At 42.9% G+C, this 19,798-nt stretch overlaps 1 protein-coding gene across 3 annotated transcripts in view; it reads right to left on the bottom strand.

Annotated features, from left to right (window-relative positions):
* Nucleotides 1-19,798, bottom strand: part of LOC132827698 (WW domain-binding protein 2-like) — a 50,045-nt gene that overhangs the window by 18,400 nt on the left and 11,847 nt on the right. For all 3 annotated transcript variants that reach the window (XM_060844375.1, XM_060844373.1, XM_060844374.1), the window contains 6 exons: nt 17,523-17,625; nt 16,929-17,067; nt 6,822-6,914; nt 5,572-5,712; nt 2,724-2,813; nt 491-561 (listed from right to left, as the gene is read on the bottom strand). In XM_060844375.1, the coding sequence (XP_060700358.1) occupies nt 491-561; nt 2,724-2,813; nt 5,572-5,712; nt 6,822-6,914; nt 16,929-17,067; nt 17,523-17,625 (637 nt within the window). The remainder of the gene's footprint in view (nt 1-490; nt 562-2,723; nt 2,814-5,571; nt 5,713-6,821; nt 6,915-16,928; nt 17,068-17,522; nt 17,626-19,798) is intronic.

Genomic DNA, 19,798 nt, shown 5'->3' with positions numbered 1-19,798 from the left:
CGCCTGCAATGCTTCAATTTTAAAATTTTCATCCTTCATTTCAAATCTTATCATAGCCTCTCTTATATAACTTTCAGAGATGGTGCACTGCTTCAACTCTGATTCTCAAGCACTCTAATTTTAAATAATCCCTTCACCCTTCCTTCCCCAAACCTTCCACTTATTGGTCACCTGATCTTACATTTCTGTGTGGTTCAACATTAATTTTGTTTCTAATATTCCTGTAAATATGCATTCCAAAGCACTTTAAGTGAAGGTGTTGTATAAATCCCGATATCGTTTCTGATTCGTTGTTCTGATTATCCTGGGATTGTCTGATGGGGAAAATGTGGATAGCGCTTTACTCTGCATCTAACCCATGCTCTATATGCACTGGACACACTTACCTCTATTATTATTTCCCCAACATTCCAACAGATTCCGGGTAGTAAAGATAGATTAGCAACATCCTAAATTAAAAAAAAATACATTTTTTCTTCCTTGTCCTTACCATGGGCACACTGAGAGGGGCTGACTGACTGCTCTGAGTATTTTCAGCCTGTTCTGCAGGCCTTGCTTCACCTGCATAGAAAGAAGTATTTTACTACACATGTACCAATGGAATGTGACAAAATATTGCACCCTGACCAAATGTCCGCTCCATCTTCCATATCCTAAGTGGCGTTGGCAGTCATGGACATCCAATGAATTGGTGCACTGATGGGGAAAAAAAATTGCCATTGCTTTCTTCAGGATAGCCGACTAGGAAACTCCTACACTTACCCATTGCTACCACGTGTAATGGAAGGTCAGTCAGTTGGTTGGTCAGTCTTCTCTCTATCAATGTTCTGTCAGAATGGGATACAAGTGTTAGCTAGAACTTCTGCTCTCACCTAGATAGCACACACTCCAGCCAAGAGGACTGTCAAGTCAGAGAGTAGCTGCCTGGTATTCCTTCCTTCTAACAGATTGTGCTGGCTGTGATGTCCAGTTGAGATCACCTAGTTCACCAAACCAGAGGTTTCCTACTTTGTTCAGGAGGTGTCATCTTGCTAAGTGGGTATCACACTCACTTCTGCAGGTCAGAAAATCGCAAGTTCAAGTTCCACTCCAGAGCCCTGAACATATGGAGAATGCTCTGCAGTGCAGTATTAAATGAGTGCTGCACTATTGGAGGTGCGGTCTTTTGGGAGAGACTCAGCAGAAGTGATGTCTGGGCAGGATGTAAATGATCCCATAGCATTTTAAAGAAGAAAGAGGAGCTTTTAAACATGCTAAACCGATATTTATCCCTCAACCAACATCATTAAGACACATTTATGTCACCTGACTGTATTGGTTTTCTGAAAATTGGTTGCAGCGTTTCCTACATTACAATAATCACACTTGGAAAAAGTGCTTCACTGACTCAAATTAGAATCATACAGTACCAAGAGGCCTTCAGTCTATCAAGTCCATACTGCCAAAAACACATTACACTACTCTCATTTTCCTGCATGCCCTATAGTCATGGATGTTATATAACTTCAAGTGCTCACCCAAGTACCTTTTCTTAAAAAAAAAGGCTGAGGTTTTCTGTTTCCTCTACCCTCCCAAATAGGGAAATCCAGACCCCATCACCTGCTGGGTGAAAATGGTTTTCCTAAAATTCCTTTTAACCTTTTGCCTGTTAAAGGCACTATGAAATGCAATCTGTATTATGAGTCATTTAATGAAGGGTTTAATGTGTGAAGTTACATATCTGCATGAGATTACATGCTTTAATTAGTCTTGCTGAACTTTCAGAAATGAGTTAGAACAGTCTGATTAGGGAGAGAATCACCAGATATCTGCAACAGTAAATTAAAGACATTAAAACAAAGTCAGAGAAACAGTAAGGTTAGATGGGCTAGCGTATTGCATTCAATTCACACAGAGCAAGGTCTCACAATATTAACAAGAAAACACCCAGGATCTGTGGGCAGAAACCCTTTGTCAGGACTTCCAACTTCACATCTATTGACTCTGACTTCCAGCATCTGGAGTCCTTATTGTCTCCAAAATCAGAATCTGTTTTAGTGCTGTCAGTGGAGTAGTAAGTATTGACCAGGACACCATGAATAACTCTCCAGCTACTCGAACAATTCCTTGGAATCTTTCACATCCGGTTTAATGTATCATCCAAGAGAGGACACTTCCACTAATGAGGACACCCCCAATAATAGACAAGAACGACACGGTGGCTCAGTGGTTAGCATTGTTGCCTCACAGCACCAGGGTCCCAGGTTTGATTCCAGCCTCGGGTGACTGACTCTGTGGAGTTTGCACATTCTCCCCGTGTCTGCGTGGGTTTCCTCCGCACGCTCCAGTTTCCTCCCACAGTCCAAAGGCGTGCAGGTCAGGTGAATTGGCCATGCTAAAGTGCCCATCGTGTTAGGTCAATTAGTCAGAGGGAAATGGGTCTGGGTGGGTTACACTTCAGAGGGTCAGTATGGACCGGTTGGGCCGAAGGGCTAGTTTCCACACTGTAGGGAATCTTATCTAATCTAATTTGGACTTCAGCTCATATCCAAGGACCGGTTTAAAAAATATGTTTGTCATCCTCCATCCAGCTGAAGGCCTCTGATAGGAATGCTGGACAACAGGGCATGGTCAGTCCGTCCTCAGTGATACTTTCAAAGTTCAAGGCAGAAAATTCATGTTAAGTGTGATTGGCTGCAGAGGGGCTTACTTACAATCCTGTGTCTGAGACAGTAATGCCTTACCTCCTGGAAGAGTCATGGGTCCCGGGTAAGGAGGAGGAGCCATGTAGTTCATTGTACCCTCTGTGGGAGGTGGTCCAGGGTAAAATCCAGCTACAAGAATAGCAGCAGCAGGTAAATAATTTGACAAAAGATATATGCAAACTTCAGTACTGATCCTTGATTACAGCTGGAATAGAAACAAAGAATTGGTCTCAGTGCCCCAGGGGTTTTGCCTGACTACCGAATCTGGACACACAGACACACACAATGAGAACAAGATCAGGATTAGCTGTGATATCATAGAATCCCTATAGTGCAGAAACAGACCATTTTGGCCCAACAAGTCCACACTGACCCTCCAAAGAGTATCCAACCCAGACTCATTCCCCTACCCTATTACTGTACAGTACTCCGAACTAATGCACTCAACCTATACATCCCTGAACAATACAGGCAATTTAGCATGGCCAATTCACCAAACCTGTACATCTTTGGACTGTTAATTAAGCATTTTGAAGAATGACTACTTCAGGGGAAAATCCAGTTCCTGTTAAACTTTGAGAATAAGGAAGAGGGGTGCAATTGGGGGAAAACAAAAAAAAAGGAGAGCCACTGGTGACTAATTTTCACTGTGATATTTGACCACACAAACACCATACGTACTGGTATTATATTGAGGTGGTAGAGGGAACAATTACTAGTACAAATCATGAGACATATTTAGAAAGCTAAGCTTTTCAAAAACAAGTTCCTCAAAGGGAGTTGAAGAATAAAGTTGATAATGAACTTTTGTTGGAGGTAATATTTACTGCATAAAACAACTAGAAGCATTCATGTGAACAGCTTGTTTTTAAAAAGACTCAGGTACAGAAAAGACAAGGTCTTAACAGATAGAGAGTCAGAGTAATATAGCATGGATTACCAGCCCAAACTGGTCCATACTGACCATAGTGGCCACTCAGCTAGTTCCAACTGTCTGCATTTGATCCATATTGTTCTAAGCCCTTCCCATCCATGTACCTCATCCAAAATGTTTAAACTGTTGCTATTGTACCTGCCTCAACCTCTTTCTCTGCCAGCCCATTCCACATATGCATCACTCTCTGCAAGAAGATGTTGCCTCTCAGGTTTTTCTTAAATCTTTCCTCTCTCACCTTACACGCCCTGTAATTTTCAATTCCCCATCCCTGGGAAAAAGACTATATGCATTCCTGGCCAACCTCTCCCAATAATTTAGGCCTACTAGTCACGGCAATATCCTCTAAAATAGTCTTTGCACTCTTTCCAATTTTACTATTTCTTTCTTATAACAGGGCGACAAAAACTGTACACAATACTCCAAGTGAGACATATCTTGCTGCCTCGTGTAAAAAGCGCACACGGTTGGCGTCCATAGTATTTGAAAACCTTGAAAGATAGATTGTATCCAAATAGGCTGCAGCTAGACTGGTCATTTATGCTGTATTGAAATGTAAACTGTTTCATTTCTTCCATTACCAAGCTGCTTTTGTATTTTTTTTTTAAAAAACGGCAACTAGAACCATAGAAGGAAGGAAGCACAACCGCAAGGATCGGTGCTGAGTCCACTACTTTGTCATTTATATAAATGATTTGGATGTGAGCATAAGAGTATAGTTAGCAAGTTTGCAGATGACACCAAAATTGGAGGTGCAGTGGACAGTGAAGGTTACCTCTGACTACAACAGGATCTTGATCAGATGGGCCAATGGGCTAAGAAGTGGCAAATTAAATTAGATTAGATTACTTACAGTGTGAAAACAGGCCCTTCGCCCAACAAGTCCACAATCCACCCAGACCCATTCCCCTAAATTTACCGCTTCACCTAACACTATGGGCAATCTAGCATGGCCAATTCACCTAACCTGCACATTTTTGGACTGTGGAAGGAAACCAGAGCACTCGAAGGAAACCCACGCAGACACGGGGAGAATGTGCAAACTCCACAGTCATCTGAGGTGGGAATTGAAACCGGGTCTTTGGCGCTGTGAGGCAGCAGTGCTAACTGCTGTGCCACCGTGCCGCCCTTAGGGGAGTGTAATTTAGATAAATGTGAGGTGCTGCATTTTGGGAAAGCAAATCTTAGCAGGACTTATACACTTAATGGTAAGGTCTTGGGGATTGTTGCAGAATAAAGAGACCTTGGAGTGCAGGTTCATAGCTCCTTGAAAGTAGAATCAGAGGTAGATAGGATAGTGAAGGCTGCATTTGGTAGGTTTTCCTCTATTGGTCAGAATATTGAGTACAGGAGTTGGGAAGTCATGTTGCAGCTGTACAGGACATTAGTTAGGCCATTTTTGGAATATTGCATGCAATTCCGGTTGTGAAATTTGAAAGGGTTCACAAAAGATTACGAGGATGTTACAAGGATTTGAGCTATAGGGAGAGGCTGAACAGGCTGGGACGGTTTTCCCTGGAGCCTGAGGGGTGACCTTAGAGGTTTATAAAATCATGAGGGATGTGAATGGGATAAATAGACAAAGTCTTTTCCCTTGGGTGGAGGAGTCCAGAACTAGAGGACATAGGTTTAGGGAGGAAAGATGAGAGACCTAAGGGGCTACTTTTTCACGCAGAGAGTGGTGCATGTGGGGAACGGGCTGCCAGAGGAAGTGGTGCAGGCTGGTACAATTGCATGGGGACATGAATAAGGAGGGTTTGAAGGGATATGGCAGCGAGAACTAGATTGGGTGGGATATCTGGTCGGCATGGACAGGCTGGACCGAAGGGTCTGTTTCTGTGCTGTACATCTCTATGACTCTCAGTGGGAGACACTAACAGAGTAAGCAATGTCTACCATTACCAGTAACAAGTAAATAATCTGTGATCTTCCCAACATGTAAAGGTGAATCACCTGGAAGTGGGGGAGGGTAGGCAAAGGTTGCAGATGTTGGTACGTTGTATGCTGCAACTCCCACAGGTACTGTATTTCCACATGCACTGTTTAGCATGTAGGTGTAGCCGAATCCTCCAGCTGGGACTTCACCCCTAGAGGCTGAAGAAGAAGGAGATTGAGTGCTTAGTAAATGAGGCCTCAATTAGATTCAAAGTTGATTCTAAACCTAATGTTGGCGACTGCATTAACAAACCTTTTATAACAAAGAACCTGTCCAGACCCCTTAGCTACCTTCACCAACATCACATCTCCCATTAATGTTCTCACTCAGTGTTTAAAAGCAACAGATCTGTTCCACCAGTAACTGCAGTATTATACAGTGACACACTTGTCTATACCATTATTATACACAGTATCTACAATGACAGCCTGTACCTGCATTGAATTAGGAAACAACTTCATGTTTCATTCTAATAAGACAATAGTAGAAATGATCAAATGCCAAAAGGAAACTGGGTCACATTGATGCCAGACATGCAGTCAGTCTGAGACCAATAACTTAGTAAGCTAAATCTGACCATATCATCCAAAGATTCTTGCCTCATCAACATATGAACAGTAATGGGGAGGGGACTAGATAGTACAAGGGTTCCGGGTTCATCAGTAACCATAAACCAAAAGGTATAAAAATCACTGACTTTGAAGCCCAAGTACTATTTACCAAGTAATTCCACAGGATAATGCTTTTAAGATGAGCAAGGATGCATTTATACAGTAACGCTCAAAATCCCAGGAATATCTCAATGTACTCCAATCAGTGACCAGTAATCAGTAATAAAGTAGGAAACATTGTAGCCAATGAAGTCCACTGCAAAATGATAAATAATTTCATGATCCCTTTTAGTGATGATGGTTAAGCGACAAAGATTGCTGAGGAGCCAAAAATATTAACCCTGCTCTGCTTAAAAATAGTGCCATAGCATCCCTTTACAGCCACAAAGGACAGAAGACAGGACATCTATTTAATGCCTTATCTGAAAGACGGCATCTCTTCCACTCCGAACTGTCAGTCTGGATTATCTCTATGGCCTGTCCCACTAATTTGTCTCAGACACCTGGACTGACTACTCACACTGGGATCAGAATCTCAGTCATTTGCTTGGAGAAAGGAACGTGGACAAATTATAAAAGGAAAGCAAGTGGGACTGGTACTGTGGAGTCAGGAAAGACTGAACCGAGACCCACAGAGCAAGTAAGTGAACCCCTACCCTGTGATGCTGTACGTAACATCAACTGTCCAAATTCAATGGCACCTCCACTGGTGAAGGATAGCTTAAATGTTGCAGAACCTTCCCATCCTCCTGTGGAATAGAATGATGATTAGAATGCAAGGGAAAAACAGATTCTTAAAAGCTTCTCCGGTTCCTCAAAACTAATGCACAAACATTTGCTTTCCAGAAATAAAACAAATTTAGCAATCAAAACTGACATTACTTCAAGGACTATTTGACCATAGCCCTCACGCCAATCCTGTCCCACTGCCACCCAGTATCTCCCCAAATCTTTTATCCCCAGCCACCCACACCCTTAATACATTCTCTCTTGTCCAAAAGACTGGATTCCATTAGCACCATCTGATCAGAAGCACTGCAGGCTAACATATCAGAATTTAACTAATCTAAAATAAATGCTTCAAATACTCCCATTGTCTCATCTGGACTGATATTATGGAGTATTTATTCTATTTTAGAAACAGACTTCCTTCCATTGCTTCACAATATTCTTCAAGGACCCTAGAAGCCATTTAACTACTGATTGTCACACAATCAATACAGTCATCGTATATCCATTCTGCATGATCCAGTTTCGTCTTTCAACCCCTTTGCAGCCTGCACCACCGTTCCTTATGCAGCCAATTGAAACTGCACAAAACTTCTGTTTTAATCTATCTAGACAAAGAACAAACAAAATTACAGCACAGGAACAGGCCCTTTGGCCCTCCAAGCCTGCACTATCTACACCTGTCACCTATTTAAGGATTTGTATCCCTTTGCTCCCTACCCATTCATGTATCTGTCTAGCCTCTACCACCTCCGCTGGCAACACGTCCCAGGCACTCACCACCCTCTGTGTAAAGAACTTTCCACGCATATCTCCCTTACATTTTTCCCTTTCACCTTGAACTCCTGACCCCGAGTAATCAAGTCCCCTACTCTGGGAAAAGGCTTCTTGCAATCCACCCTGTCTACACCTCTCGATTTTGTAGACCTCAAATCAGGTCGCCCCTCAACATCTGTCTTTTTAATGAAAATAATCCACATCTACTAAACCTCTTTTCATAGCTAGTGCCCTCCATACCAGGCAAGATCATGGTGAATAGTCTCTTGAGAAAGTCTATAGTCTTAAAACTTGTCCTTAAACATTAAGGCCAAAACAATGTTAAATTACAGAACACATTTCCTGCACAGTAGAAAATAGACAGGCAGAGAGGGTCAAGCCATGGGAAAAGAAAAGGGGGCACCCAAGCTATACTGAAGAGAAAGACATCTGTTCTCACCAGAGAAGGGGGTGTACAGAGATATGGGTGGGGGGGCCACAGAGACAATTTTAGTGCTGGGACTGCTGAAGCCAGTAGAAAATTAACTCTTTGTGCTTACTTGCTATGATTTGAATTTAATTGCATTTTGAGACTTTATGATAAATTTGAGTAGCCATTTCTGGTTATGAAATGCAAACTCTGTAAAAAAAGGTAATACTGATGAAGCTTTAAGTTACTTGCTGTTTTATAGACTAAGACTGCCCCACTGTCAATTCGAACTAGTTAGATCTTGTGTCTTATTTGAATTTGCATCACAACCTTGAAAAGAAGGCATGTTTAATTTGAGACTAATTAATCATTTTAAATACTACCTTGCAGTAACAGTTCAGCTTTAGGTACAGTGATCCTGTGCTTAAAAGCAGAAGTCTGCTCCTAGTTTAAAATTATTCTAAATCTAATATTGAAGAGATTCGATTGTATGGTCAAAAAAAAGTTTGCCCTCCTTGCTAAGAAGCCATTTCATAAAACAATGGTATCAGACATGCAAGCTGTGCAAGGTTACTTTATGACATCTTCCATCATTTCCTTGTTGGAACTTATCTCGATAGCAGACGCCTAACTCAGCTGGATTTGTTTTTTCCCACCTGATGGATAGTTTAGATTAGATTACTTACAGTGTGGAAACAGGCCCTTCGGCCCAACAAGTCCACACCGACCCGCCGAAGCGCAACCCACCTGTACCCCTACATTTGCCCCTTACCTAACACTACGGGCAATTTAGCATGGCCAATTCACCTGACCCACACATCTTTGGACTGTGGGAGGAAACCAGAGCACCCGGAGGAAACCCATGCAGACACGGGGAGAACATGTAAACTCCACACAGTCAGTTGCCTGAGGTGGGAATTGAACCCAGGTCTCTAGCGCTGTGAGGCAGCAGTGCTAACCACTGTGCCACCGTGTTAGTTCAAGGCCTGTAGGAGTGATCAGTCAAGCGCACACAGATCTGTCAATTCTCTTCCTTACGAATTATTGTCTTTCACTGTTACCTGTTTAATTAAGAACATGCAGTGTTTTTTGTAAACATTTTGTATAAAGGAAGCCTGTTTGTGACAGTACAGCAGATTAGCCTGCGAGGGCTCTTCAAGGAAGAGCTATTTCCTATTCTCCTGGGTTATTAGAACCTAGTTAGTTTAGCTTATAGGTGTCAGTATTATGTTGTAACAGTGATGTTACTGGTAATTAAAGGAGTGACTAAAATTAAACTAACCTGTAAGAGTTTTATTTTATTCCAGACTACCAACGAGTACGATCTCCAGGACAAAATCAAGAGAGGTTTACAGGTTGAGTCCACAAGAGATTCCCTGGGCCATCTCAAATCTGTACTTTAACACTGACTCTCTCCAAAGCATCCACATCCTTTTGATAATTTTTGCAAACAGAACTGTACACAATATTACAAATGTAGCTGGATTCAAGTCCTATACAACTGTGACATGACCTGCCAACTCTAGTACTTGATACCCCATTTGATGAAGTAAAGCATGCTGTATGCCTTCTTAACCACTCTATCAACCTGCATTGCCACCTTCAGGGTATAGTGGAAATGAACACCCAGGTCACTTTACATCAATTTTCCCCAGGCTTTTCATTTACCGTAAAGTTTGCTCTTGAATTGGATCTTCCAAAATACAACACCTTGCATTTGCTCAGGTTGAACTCCATCTGCCACTTCTCCACCCAATCCCCAACTATATATTCTGCTGCATTCTCAGACAGTCCTCTTCAATGTCTGCTACTCCACCAATCTTAGTGCCATCTGCAAATTTGATAATCAGACCACCGAAACCTTCCGCCAGATCATTTATGAATATCACAAACAACAGAGGTCCCAGCACAGATTCCTGTGGAACACTGCTGGTCTCTGTTCTCCATTTTGAGAAACCCCCTTCCACTACTTCCATCTCCTGCTGCCCAGCCAGTTCTCTATTCCCTAGCACATACACTCTGGACCCCATGCAACTTTACTTTCTCCATCAGCCTACCATGGAGAACCTTATCGAATGCCTTACTGAAGTCTGTGTATATGACATCTACAGCAGTTCCCCCCACCAAAATCAACTTTGTCACTTCCTCAAAGAATTATATTAAGTTGGCAAGACATGACCTTCCCTGCACAGAACCATGCTGCCACTCACTGATAAGCCCATTTTTTTCCAAAGGGGAATAGATCCTATTCCTCAGTACCTTCTCCAGCAGCTTCCCTATCACTGACATCAGGCTCACTGGTCTCGAATTACCTGGATTTTCCCTGTTATCCTTCTTAAACAAGGGGACATTAACAAAGGTAGGAATAGGTCCAGTCAAGGATAGTAGTGGGAAGTTGCGTGTGGAGGCTGAAGAAATTGGAGAGACACTGAATGAATACTTTTCGTCAGTATTCACTCAGGAACAGGACATTGTTACCGATGTGAATATCGAGTCACAATTAATTAGATGGATGGCTTTGAGGTATGTAGGGAAGAGGTGTTGGAAATTCTGGAAAGGGTAAATGTAGATAAGTCCACTGGGCCTGATGGCATTTATCCTAGGATTCTCTGGGAAGCAAGGGAGGAGATTGCAGAGCCATTGGCCTTGATTTTTATGTCCTCGTTGTCTACAGGAATAGTGCCAGAAGACTGGAGGATAGCAAATGTGGTTCCCTTGTTCAAGAAGGGGAGTAGGGATAACCCTAGTAACTATAGGCCGGTGAGTCTTACCTCTGTTGTGGGCAAAGTCTTAGAGAGAATTGTAAGGGATAGGATTTATGAACATCTGGATAGGAATAATGTGATCAAGGATAGTCAGCGTGGTTTTGTGAAGGGCAGGTCGTGCCTCACAAACCTTATTGAATTCTTTGAGAAGGTGACTAAGGAGGTGGACGAGGGTAAAGCGGTTGATGTGGTGTATATGGATTTTAGTCAGGCGTTTGATAAGGTTCCCCATGGTAGGGTACTGCAAACAATACGGAGGTATGGCATTGAGGGTGAGTTGGAGGTTTGGATTAGGAATTGGCTGGCTGGAAGAAGACAGAGGGTAGTAGTTGATGGTAAAGGTTCATCTTGGAGTGCAGTTACTAGTGGTGTTCCGCAAGGATCTGTTTTGGGACCGTTGCTGTTTGTCATTTTTATAAATGACCTGGAGGAGGGGCTAGAAGGTTGGGTGAGCAAGTTTGAAGATGATACGAAAGTCAGTGGAGTTGTTGACAGTGAGGAAGGATGTGACAGGTTACACCGGGATATAGATAAGCTGCAGAGCTGGGCAGAAAGGTGGCAAATGGAGTTCGATGTAGCTAAGTGTGAAGTGATTCTCTTTGGCAAGAGTAACAAGAAGATGGAGTACTGGGCTAATGGTCGGATACTTGGTAGTGTGGATGAGCAGAAGGATCTTGGTGTCCATGTACACAGATCTCTGAAAGTTGCTGTGAAGGAGGCATATGGCGTACTGGCTTTTATTGGTAGAGGAATTGAGGTCCGGAGTCCTGAGGTCATGTTGCAGTTGTATAAGACTCTGGTGCAGCCGCATCTGGAGTATTGTGTGCAGTTTTGGTCGCCATACTATAGGAAGGATGTGGAGGCACTGGAACGGGTGCAAAGGAGGTTTACCAGGATGTTGCCTGATATGGTAGGAAGATCGTATGAGGAAAGGCTGAGGCACTTGGGGCTGTTTTCATTGGAGAAAAGAAGGTTTAGGGGTGACTTGATAGAGGTGTACAAGATGATTAGGGGTTTAGATAGGGTTGACCATAAGAACCTTTTTCCACACATGGAGTCAGCTATTATGAGGGGGCATAGCTTTAAGTTAAGGGGTGGTAGGTATAGGACTGATGTTCAGGGTAGATTCTTTACTCAGCGAGTCATGAGTTCATGGAATGCCCTGCCAGTAACAGTGGTGGACTCTCCCTCTTTATGGGCATTTAAACAGGCATTGGATAGGCATACGGAGGAAAGTGGGCTAGTGTAGGTTAGGTGGGCTTGGATCAGCGCAACATCGAGGGCCGAAGGGCCTGTACTGCGCTGTATTTTTCTATGTTCTATGTTCTAATTCTCCAGTCCTCCAGGACTTCACCCACGTACAAGAATGCTGCAAAGATATCTGTTAAGGCCCCAGCTATTTCTGCTCTCACTTCCCTCAGTAACATGGGATAAGTCCCATTCGGACCTGGGGACTTGTCCACTCTAATGCCTTTTAGAATACCCAACACTTCCTCCCTCCTTATGCCAACTTGAACTACAGTAATCAAACATCTATCCCTAACCTCAACCATCATGTTCCTCTCCTCGGTCAATATTGACACAAAGAACTCATTAAGAATCTATCCCATTTTCTGATTCCACCCATAACTTTCCTCCTTTGGCCCTTTCCTCAAGTGGGCCAACCCTTTCTTTAGTTACCCTCTTGCTCCTTATATATGTATAAAAGGCTTTGAGACTTTTGTTCACCCTGTTTGCTAAAGATATTTCATGACCCCTTTTGACCCTCTTAATTCCTCATTTCAGATTGGTCCTACTTTCCTGATATTCTTCCAAAGCTTCACCTGTTTTCAGTCACCGAGACCTTGTGTATACTTCCTTTTTCCTCTTAGCTAGTTTCACAATTTCACTTGTCATCCCTGGTTCCCTATTCTCGCCATTTCTATTCCTTGTTTTCACAGCGACATCTGTCCTGCATTCTGAAAGCCTACCACATACCAAATGTGGATTTACCTTCAAACAGCTGCTCCCAATCCACATTCCCGAGCTCCTGCCAAATTTTGCTATAATTGTCCCCCCAACCAAATTTAGCTCTCTGCCTTTAGGACTACTCTTGGACAAAGACGAGAGTGTTCTCAAAGATATAGAATTGTGATCACAATTCCCAAAGTTATCCCCTACCAAAACTTCAACCACCTGCGTGGCCTCTTCCAGAATTGGACTATTTACATACTGCTCTAAAAGCCTCCTGGATTCTCCTTACAGATTCTGCTCCATCTAAGCCTCTAACACTAAGTGAATCCCAGTCAATGTTGGGAAAATTGAAATCTCCCAACACCACCACTCTGTGCTCCGACATCTTTCCATAATCTGTTTACATATTTTCACCTCTATCTCACACTGGCTGTTGGGAGGCCTGTAGTACAGCCCCAACATTGTTACCGCACCCTTCCTATTTCTGAGCTCTGCCCATATTGCCTCACTGTTTAAGTCCTCCATAGTGCTCTCCTTCAGCACAGCCATGATATCTAGGCACTCTCAACAATGGCTTCCCATCCCTGTATATTATCTTTAATGTAATTACATATCAATCTCCCTCTTCTTTATATACATACTGTACCTTGGAAACATCTAAAGACATATGCTTAGATTCCACATGAAGAATGCTACTGATAACCATTTGGTACAGCTCAGAATGGAGTATTGTTTAAAAGGAAAAAGGATATTTTTCTAAGCTTTTCACCTTGCATTTATCAGGACAATGAACAAAGGTCATAGTGTTAATATGCAGCTTCCAAAACAAATAATTGTGCCACATCAATTTAATCACATACAGAACCTGCTAAAAACCAGGTGAGGCTTTCAGATCAGGACACCTACTCAAATATGAGGAATCTAAGTATGACTTTCACAGAGCTATTAAGACAGCTAAGGATCAATACTGATCCAAACTAGAGACTAGACAGACACCCAGTGACTATGGCAAGGACTGAATGACATCACAGGATTCTAAAAAAGAGCAGTGCAAGATAGCAGACAATGACATGTCTCTCGCAGATCGTCTCAATGCCTTCATTTTGAGCAGAACATTTACTTTGAGCAGAACTTCAGTGGAGAGGTAACACCTATTCTGACAAGTCCTGACGAACCAAGCTGTGCACTCAGAGCACGTGCAGATCAACTGGCAGACGTCTTCTCGGACACCTTCAACCTCTCCATGCAGCAGGCCCTGTCCCTGCCTGTTTCAAGAGGGCCAGCATCATCCCTGTGCCTAAGAAGGCTCATGCAGCATGTCTCAATGACTACCGCCCAGAGGCCCTAACTTCGGTGGGCATGAAATGGTTTGAAAAGCTGGCATTAATCAATCCAGCCTCCCCACTACTCTTAACCCACTCCAATTTGCTTATAAAACCAACAGATCCACATCAGATGCCAAATCACTTGCCCTTCACTCCTCCCTAAAACAACTTGACACCAAGAACAGCTACGCAAGAATCCTACTCATTGACTACAGTTTGGCCTTCAACACTATTATCCCCTCGAGACTGATTACTAAACTTAGTGACCTCAGACTAAGTTCCACTTTCTGCAACTGGATCCTCAGTTTCCTGACCCACAAGCCACAATCAGTGAAGATTGGGGGCAATATTTCATCCCCAATAACACTCAACACTGGAGCCCCCCCCATTGGTGCATACTCAGCCCCCTACTCTACTCGTTGTATACCCATGACTATGTCACCAAATACCAAACTAATGCCATTTACAAGTTCGCTGATGACACCACCATAGTCAGTTGAATCTCAGATGGTGACGAAACAGATTAGGGAGGTGGAAGCCCTAGAAAAATAGTGCACTGAGAACAACCTAGCTCTCAATGCCAGCAAAACCAAGGAACTCATTGACTTTCGGCAGGATGTTACTCGTGACCCCCTACACATTAACAGCACAGAGGCGGAACGAGTGGAGAGTGTCAAGCTGCTGGGAGTGGTCATCCACAACAAGCTTTCTTGGACTCTTCATATGGGCATACTGGTTACAAAGGCCCAACATCTCTTCTTCCTCAGGCAGCTGAGGAAATTTGGCACGACAGCAAATACCCTTGCCAACTTTTATAGGTGCACCATCGGGAGCATTCTGTCTGGATGTATCACCACCTGGTATGGCAACTGTACCATTCAAGATCGGAGTCAGTTACAGAGAGCGGTGAACTCGGCCCAGACAATCACAAAGGTCAACCTCCCATCTATAGAATCCATCTACCAGCCCCACTGTCAAGGAAAGGCTGCCAGCATTCTCAAAGATCCATCCCACCCTGGCAATGTTTTTCTACAACCTCTACCATCGGGGAGAAGATACAGAAGCCTGAACACACGCACCAGCCGGTTTCGCAACAGTTTCTGCCCTACTGTTGTTAGAATACTGAACGGACTCAAAGTCTTAATGTTCGCCTATACCTGTGTTTTTGTTTTTGCTGTTTACCTATTATTTACTTATCTATGCTACTGAACTGTGTGGATCTGCCTGAAGTGCTCGCAAGACAAAAGCTTTTCACTATGGCTCAGTACATGTGACAAATTCAATTCAATTCAACTTGAGCCAGACTAATGATCCTAAACTTTCTTTTAGCACAATTATTGCACACCCAGGATTATTGAGCAAATAATTAACTGATCATAAAATTACATCTAATGTTAGACTCCATGCATGTTTTGCCAACATCCAGATAGTGGTAAACACCATTCATTGCTACTGTGTAGCAGCAAAAAACCGTTTCACCTGCTGCTCAATTTTTGTGACATTACTCTTCCAGGGTAATTGGAGGCAAATTGGGAACATTTTAGGGATCAAAGTGACAGCCATGGGAACGTTCACAAGTTTGCACAATATGCAGTACTGTATCAGAAAAATCGATCAACTGCATAGTTGACTGTAATGGAAGCTACATGTACTAACACTTGGGACTTATTCTTTTCAGGCAGAAATAACAATGTACACACCACGCCTGTTTCAACTTAAAATAAGTGACACTATTCACTGGTTCATTTATCAAGGCAATGCCTTGACAAATTAAAGTTAACCTGTTTGGTTTAAACTTTAAGCAAAGCCTAGCAGTTATCGGTTAGTTATCATCTAACTGGTGCATTTTCCATGGTAACACCACTACCAATTAGAGCCCACGTGCCAACCAATCAGCAGTTTCTTCTCATGTAGTAAATTGGTTTCCCATTAGTGGTATTCTTGTGAATTGTCCTGATGAGTGCAAGATGAAAAGCTTCAACAAAATGTCGTTTCTCAGTGATAGTCAATGTTAAATGATATCCAGTTCTCCCTCACCGTGGGCGGCACGGTGGCACAGTGGTTAGCACTGCTGTCTCTCAGCGCCTGAGACCCGGGTTCAATTCCCGACTCAGGCAACTGACAGTGTGGAGTTTGCATGTTCTCCCCATGTCTGCATGGGTTTCCTCCGGGTGCTCCGGTTTCCTCCCACAGTCCAAAGATGTGCGGGTCAGGTGAATTGGCCATGCTAAATTGCCTGTAGAGTTAGGTAAGGGGTAAATGTAGGGGTATGGGTGAGTCGCGCTTCGGCGGGTCGGTGTGGACTTGTTGGGCCGAAGGGCCTGTTTCCACACTAAGTAATCTAATCTAATCTCTCCAACTCTGCTGAACCATCCACTGCCTTTATGTTGTCAGCCTGTTTTCTATTATCTGGTCTTGGAGGAGATACAATTATATCCACTCGGTGGAAACATTCTAATCCAATGCAAAAATCAGTGAGAAGCAGTATTAACTTACTACTCTCCATACAGTAAGGCAATGCAAGATGTAGGGCAAGTAGAGCACGTTAATCCACTGCTAGTCCTAGAAAGGATACAGCATGTTGACCCTGCTCCAAATCTAGTGAGTCCACTGTGCTAATGTGCAGAATCCAATGAGATGGCAGTGAGCTGGATTTGGTGACAGTTCAATGTAATAACACAGTCCTGAATCTCCTCATCATTCATTCCTACCTCTAACTGAAGTAAATAAAAGGAGGTGGACTATTTCAGAAGTTTCTCAATATTTACACAGGACCACTGCTAAAATATTCTTTCTCCCACGTACCATTTGGCTCAGCTTTGATAGTTCCTTTGATGTAATTTGGCCCAAGCACTGGCTGTTTGATCTCACAGCCTTTCATCAGGTAAAATGGCATTGTGAAGGATTTCAGTGCATCTCTGCTATCTTTTGCCACAAATACAACCTGGAAAGCACAGAAACAGGAAAGCAGTGCAGCATAGGGTATGAGAAACAAAATTTAATCCAGGTGAAGCTGTACAGCTCTGACATTGCTGAGGGCACAGATACATGATGATATGTTCACCCTGACTGGTGAACACACAAGCAATGCAGTCGCAACTAGTGAATACAGGCTTGGTCACATAACATGAATACAGTATTGGTGGGCAGAGGTATGTCACTACATATAGCATTTTGTGCTGATTTGTGTCCAGTTTCAAACCAAAAGACTTTGATGCCATTAAATCTAGGCTGGCTCTAAATCCTGATACATAAAGTACATTTTCTATTTTAAGTTGTATACTGATAGGTGGTGACTGTCAGTGATATGTGACTAAATGGACTGGCTTTTTGTCAAATAAGAACAAGCACAAGTGCTGATCACCATTTCAGACATTTGGAAGGTGCAATGTTACTTACTTGGTATGGCATCAGGTAAACAGTTCCCTTCTTTGAACCTTTGAAAGCCTCCAATGGGTTGTCAGCAAATGACAGCTCTACATGGTCATAAAACATCAGCACACTGCAAGAACAAAAAAAAAGAGATGTGTGTCACATTCAAACAGTCACCTATCTCTTACGCTACTGCGAACAGAATTATCGAATTTTTCTGAAATAACTTAGGTGGGGAGGGTAAAAGCACACTTCGCCAGAGTTGTGGTACAGAGCTCAGCAGGGCAGACCTTTCAGATAGTCACCATCTTGGATCTCCCTCAAATAATGTTAATCTTGCTGATGTTGATCCTGCTTTGTGCACTACCTGTGCAGTGATAACTTTGTACACCTTGCTCTGTCTAAGCACCCTATGATCTGTATGTCCTTGTTGGACATGATCTGCCTGCACTGCTTGCAAAACAAAAAACTTTTCACTCTACAATAAATCAAATTGAATATGGGAATGGTGCAAACCAGGAGAAGAATAAACCTGTCAGTCAGTTAAACATCCAAACATCTGCCAAACATCTAAAACTTAGAAAAATGAGGGCAAAATTAATTAGGATTTTGGAAAGTGTAGGGTTGTAACTGAAAATCAGCACAATTATGTTGATGGAAAATCCTGCTTGATTAACTTGATCAAATTCTTTGAAATAACAGAATGCGAACAGTAGAAATATGGTTGACAAGCAAATAACTTGCAAAAGGTATGACAGATTATTCATGAGCAAGTTTAAACCCATGAGATCAAATGGACTATAGCAAAGACACAAAAGTGCTTAAGAGACAAAAAATATAGAGTGGGTGACATTTATTTTTCAGACTGGAAAGTGCTGCTGTAGCTCCCCTGTGTCTCCTTGCCCCGGGGGTCAGCTGCCTGCTACATCTGCTTCTGCTCTACCTTGCGTAGTTCAAGATGATCATCCTGAGGGTGGGCAGCAACCTCCAGGCCTGGGGGGCCTCCAAGATCCTTGTCTGGAAGCTCACTATTAAGCAGTGTTACCTGGTGCAGCCTGATGAACAGGAGCTCTGCCCGCTGGAGGCTATGGGGGCTGGCCTCAACCTGGGCAAGATTATGATGAATGCCATGGCTGCCAGCCACAAATCCACCATTTCCTTCTGACAGCTGAGGGACAAGGTCTTCGGAGAGTTGGCCAACATCGAGCAGGTCTCCAGAATTAAGTGACAACACTTCCTGACCTGAACAAACTCCTCATGGGCCATCACAAAGGCAAGCTGATGGTTTTCACAGGTAAATAAAAAAACAAAAACACCAAAAGAATTACGGACACTGCAGTTCCGAGACAAAAACAGAAACTGCTAGAAAATTTCTGCAGGTCAGCAACATTTAAAAAACAATTTTGGAATTATTGGTGTAATGTACTCTGATTACCTCAGAGTACAATGGATCCTTGTTTCGATGGGCTGAGAATTGGCAGATGGAGTTTAATTTAGATAAATGAGAGGTGCTGCATTTTGGAAACACAAATCAGGGCAGGACTTATACACTTAATGGTAAGGTCCTGGGGAGTGTTGCCCTTCTATAGAAAGAGGTGTTAAACTTGAAAAGATTCAGAAAAGATTTACCAGGATGTTGCCTGGGTTGAAGGGTTTGAGTTAAGGACTGAATAGACTGGGGCTATTTTCTCTGGAGCATCAGAAACGGAGGGGTGACCTTATAGAGGCTTATAAAATCATGAGGGGCATGGATAGGCTAAATAGACAATGTCTTTTCCCTGGAGTAGAGGAGCCTAAAACTGAGGGCAAAGATTTAATAAAGATCTGAGGGGTAGCTTATTCTCACCAAGGGCGTTGGATGTGTGGAACGAGCTGCCAGAGGAAGTGGTGGAGGCAGGTACAATTACAACATTGAAAGGGCAGCTGGATGGGTTATAAATAGGAAGGGATTAGAGGGATATGGGTTAAGTGCTGGCTATTGGATTTAGGTCAGATAAGGATGCCTGGTCAGCATCCTTAGACTAGTTGAACCTAAGGGTCTGTTATATGACTCTTAGGTACATGAATGGAAAAGGTTTAGAGGGATATGGGCCAAACACAGGGACAGTGTATTCCTGTTAATATGAAGGACAAGGCTGGTAGGTGTAAGGAAATGCTTGATGACTGAAGAAATTGAGGCTTTGGTCAAGAAAAACATATGTCAGGTGTAGATAGCTGGGTTTGAGTGTAAGGGTCTAAGAGCAGTAGGAGTATACTTTAGAGGGAAATCAGGAGGGCAAAAAGGGAACACGAGATAGCCTTGG

The sequence above is a fragment of the Hemiscyllium ocellatum genome, chromosome 25 (genome assembly GCF_020745735.1).
Source record: "Hemiscyllium ocellatum isolate sHemOce1 chromosome 25, sHemOce1.pat.X.cur, whole genome shotgun sequence".
NCBI lineage: Eukaryota > Metazoa > Chordata > Chondrichthyes > Orectolobiformes > Hemiscylliidae > Hemiscyllium > Hemiscyllium ocellatum.
The sequence above is the reverse complement of the archived record's forward strand: the minus strand, read 5'-3'. Positions and strand labels throughout refer to the sequence as shown.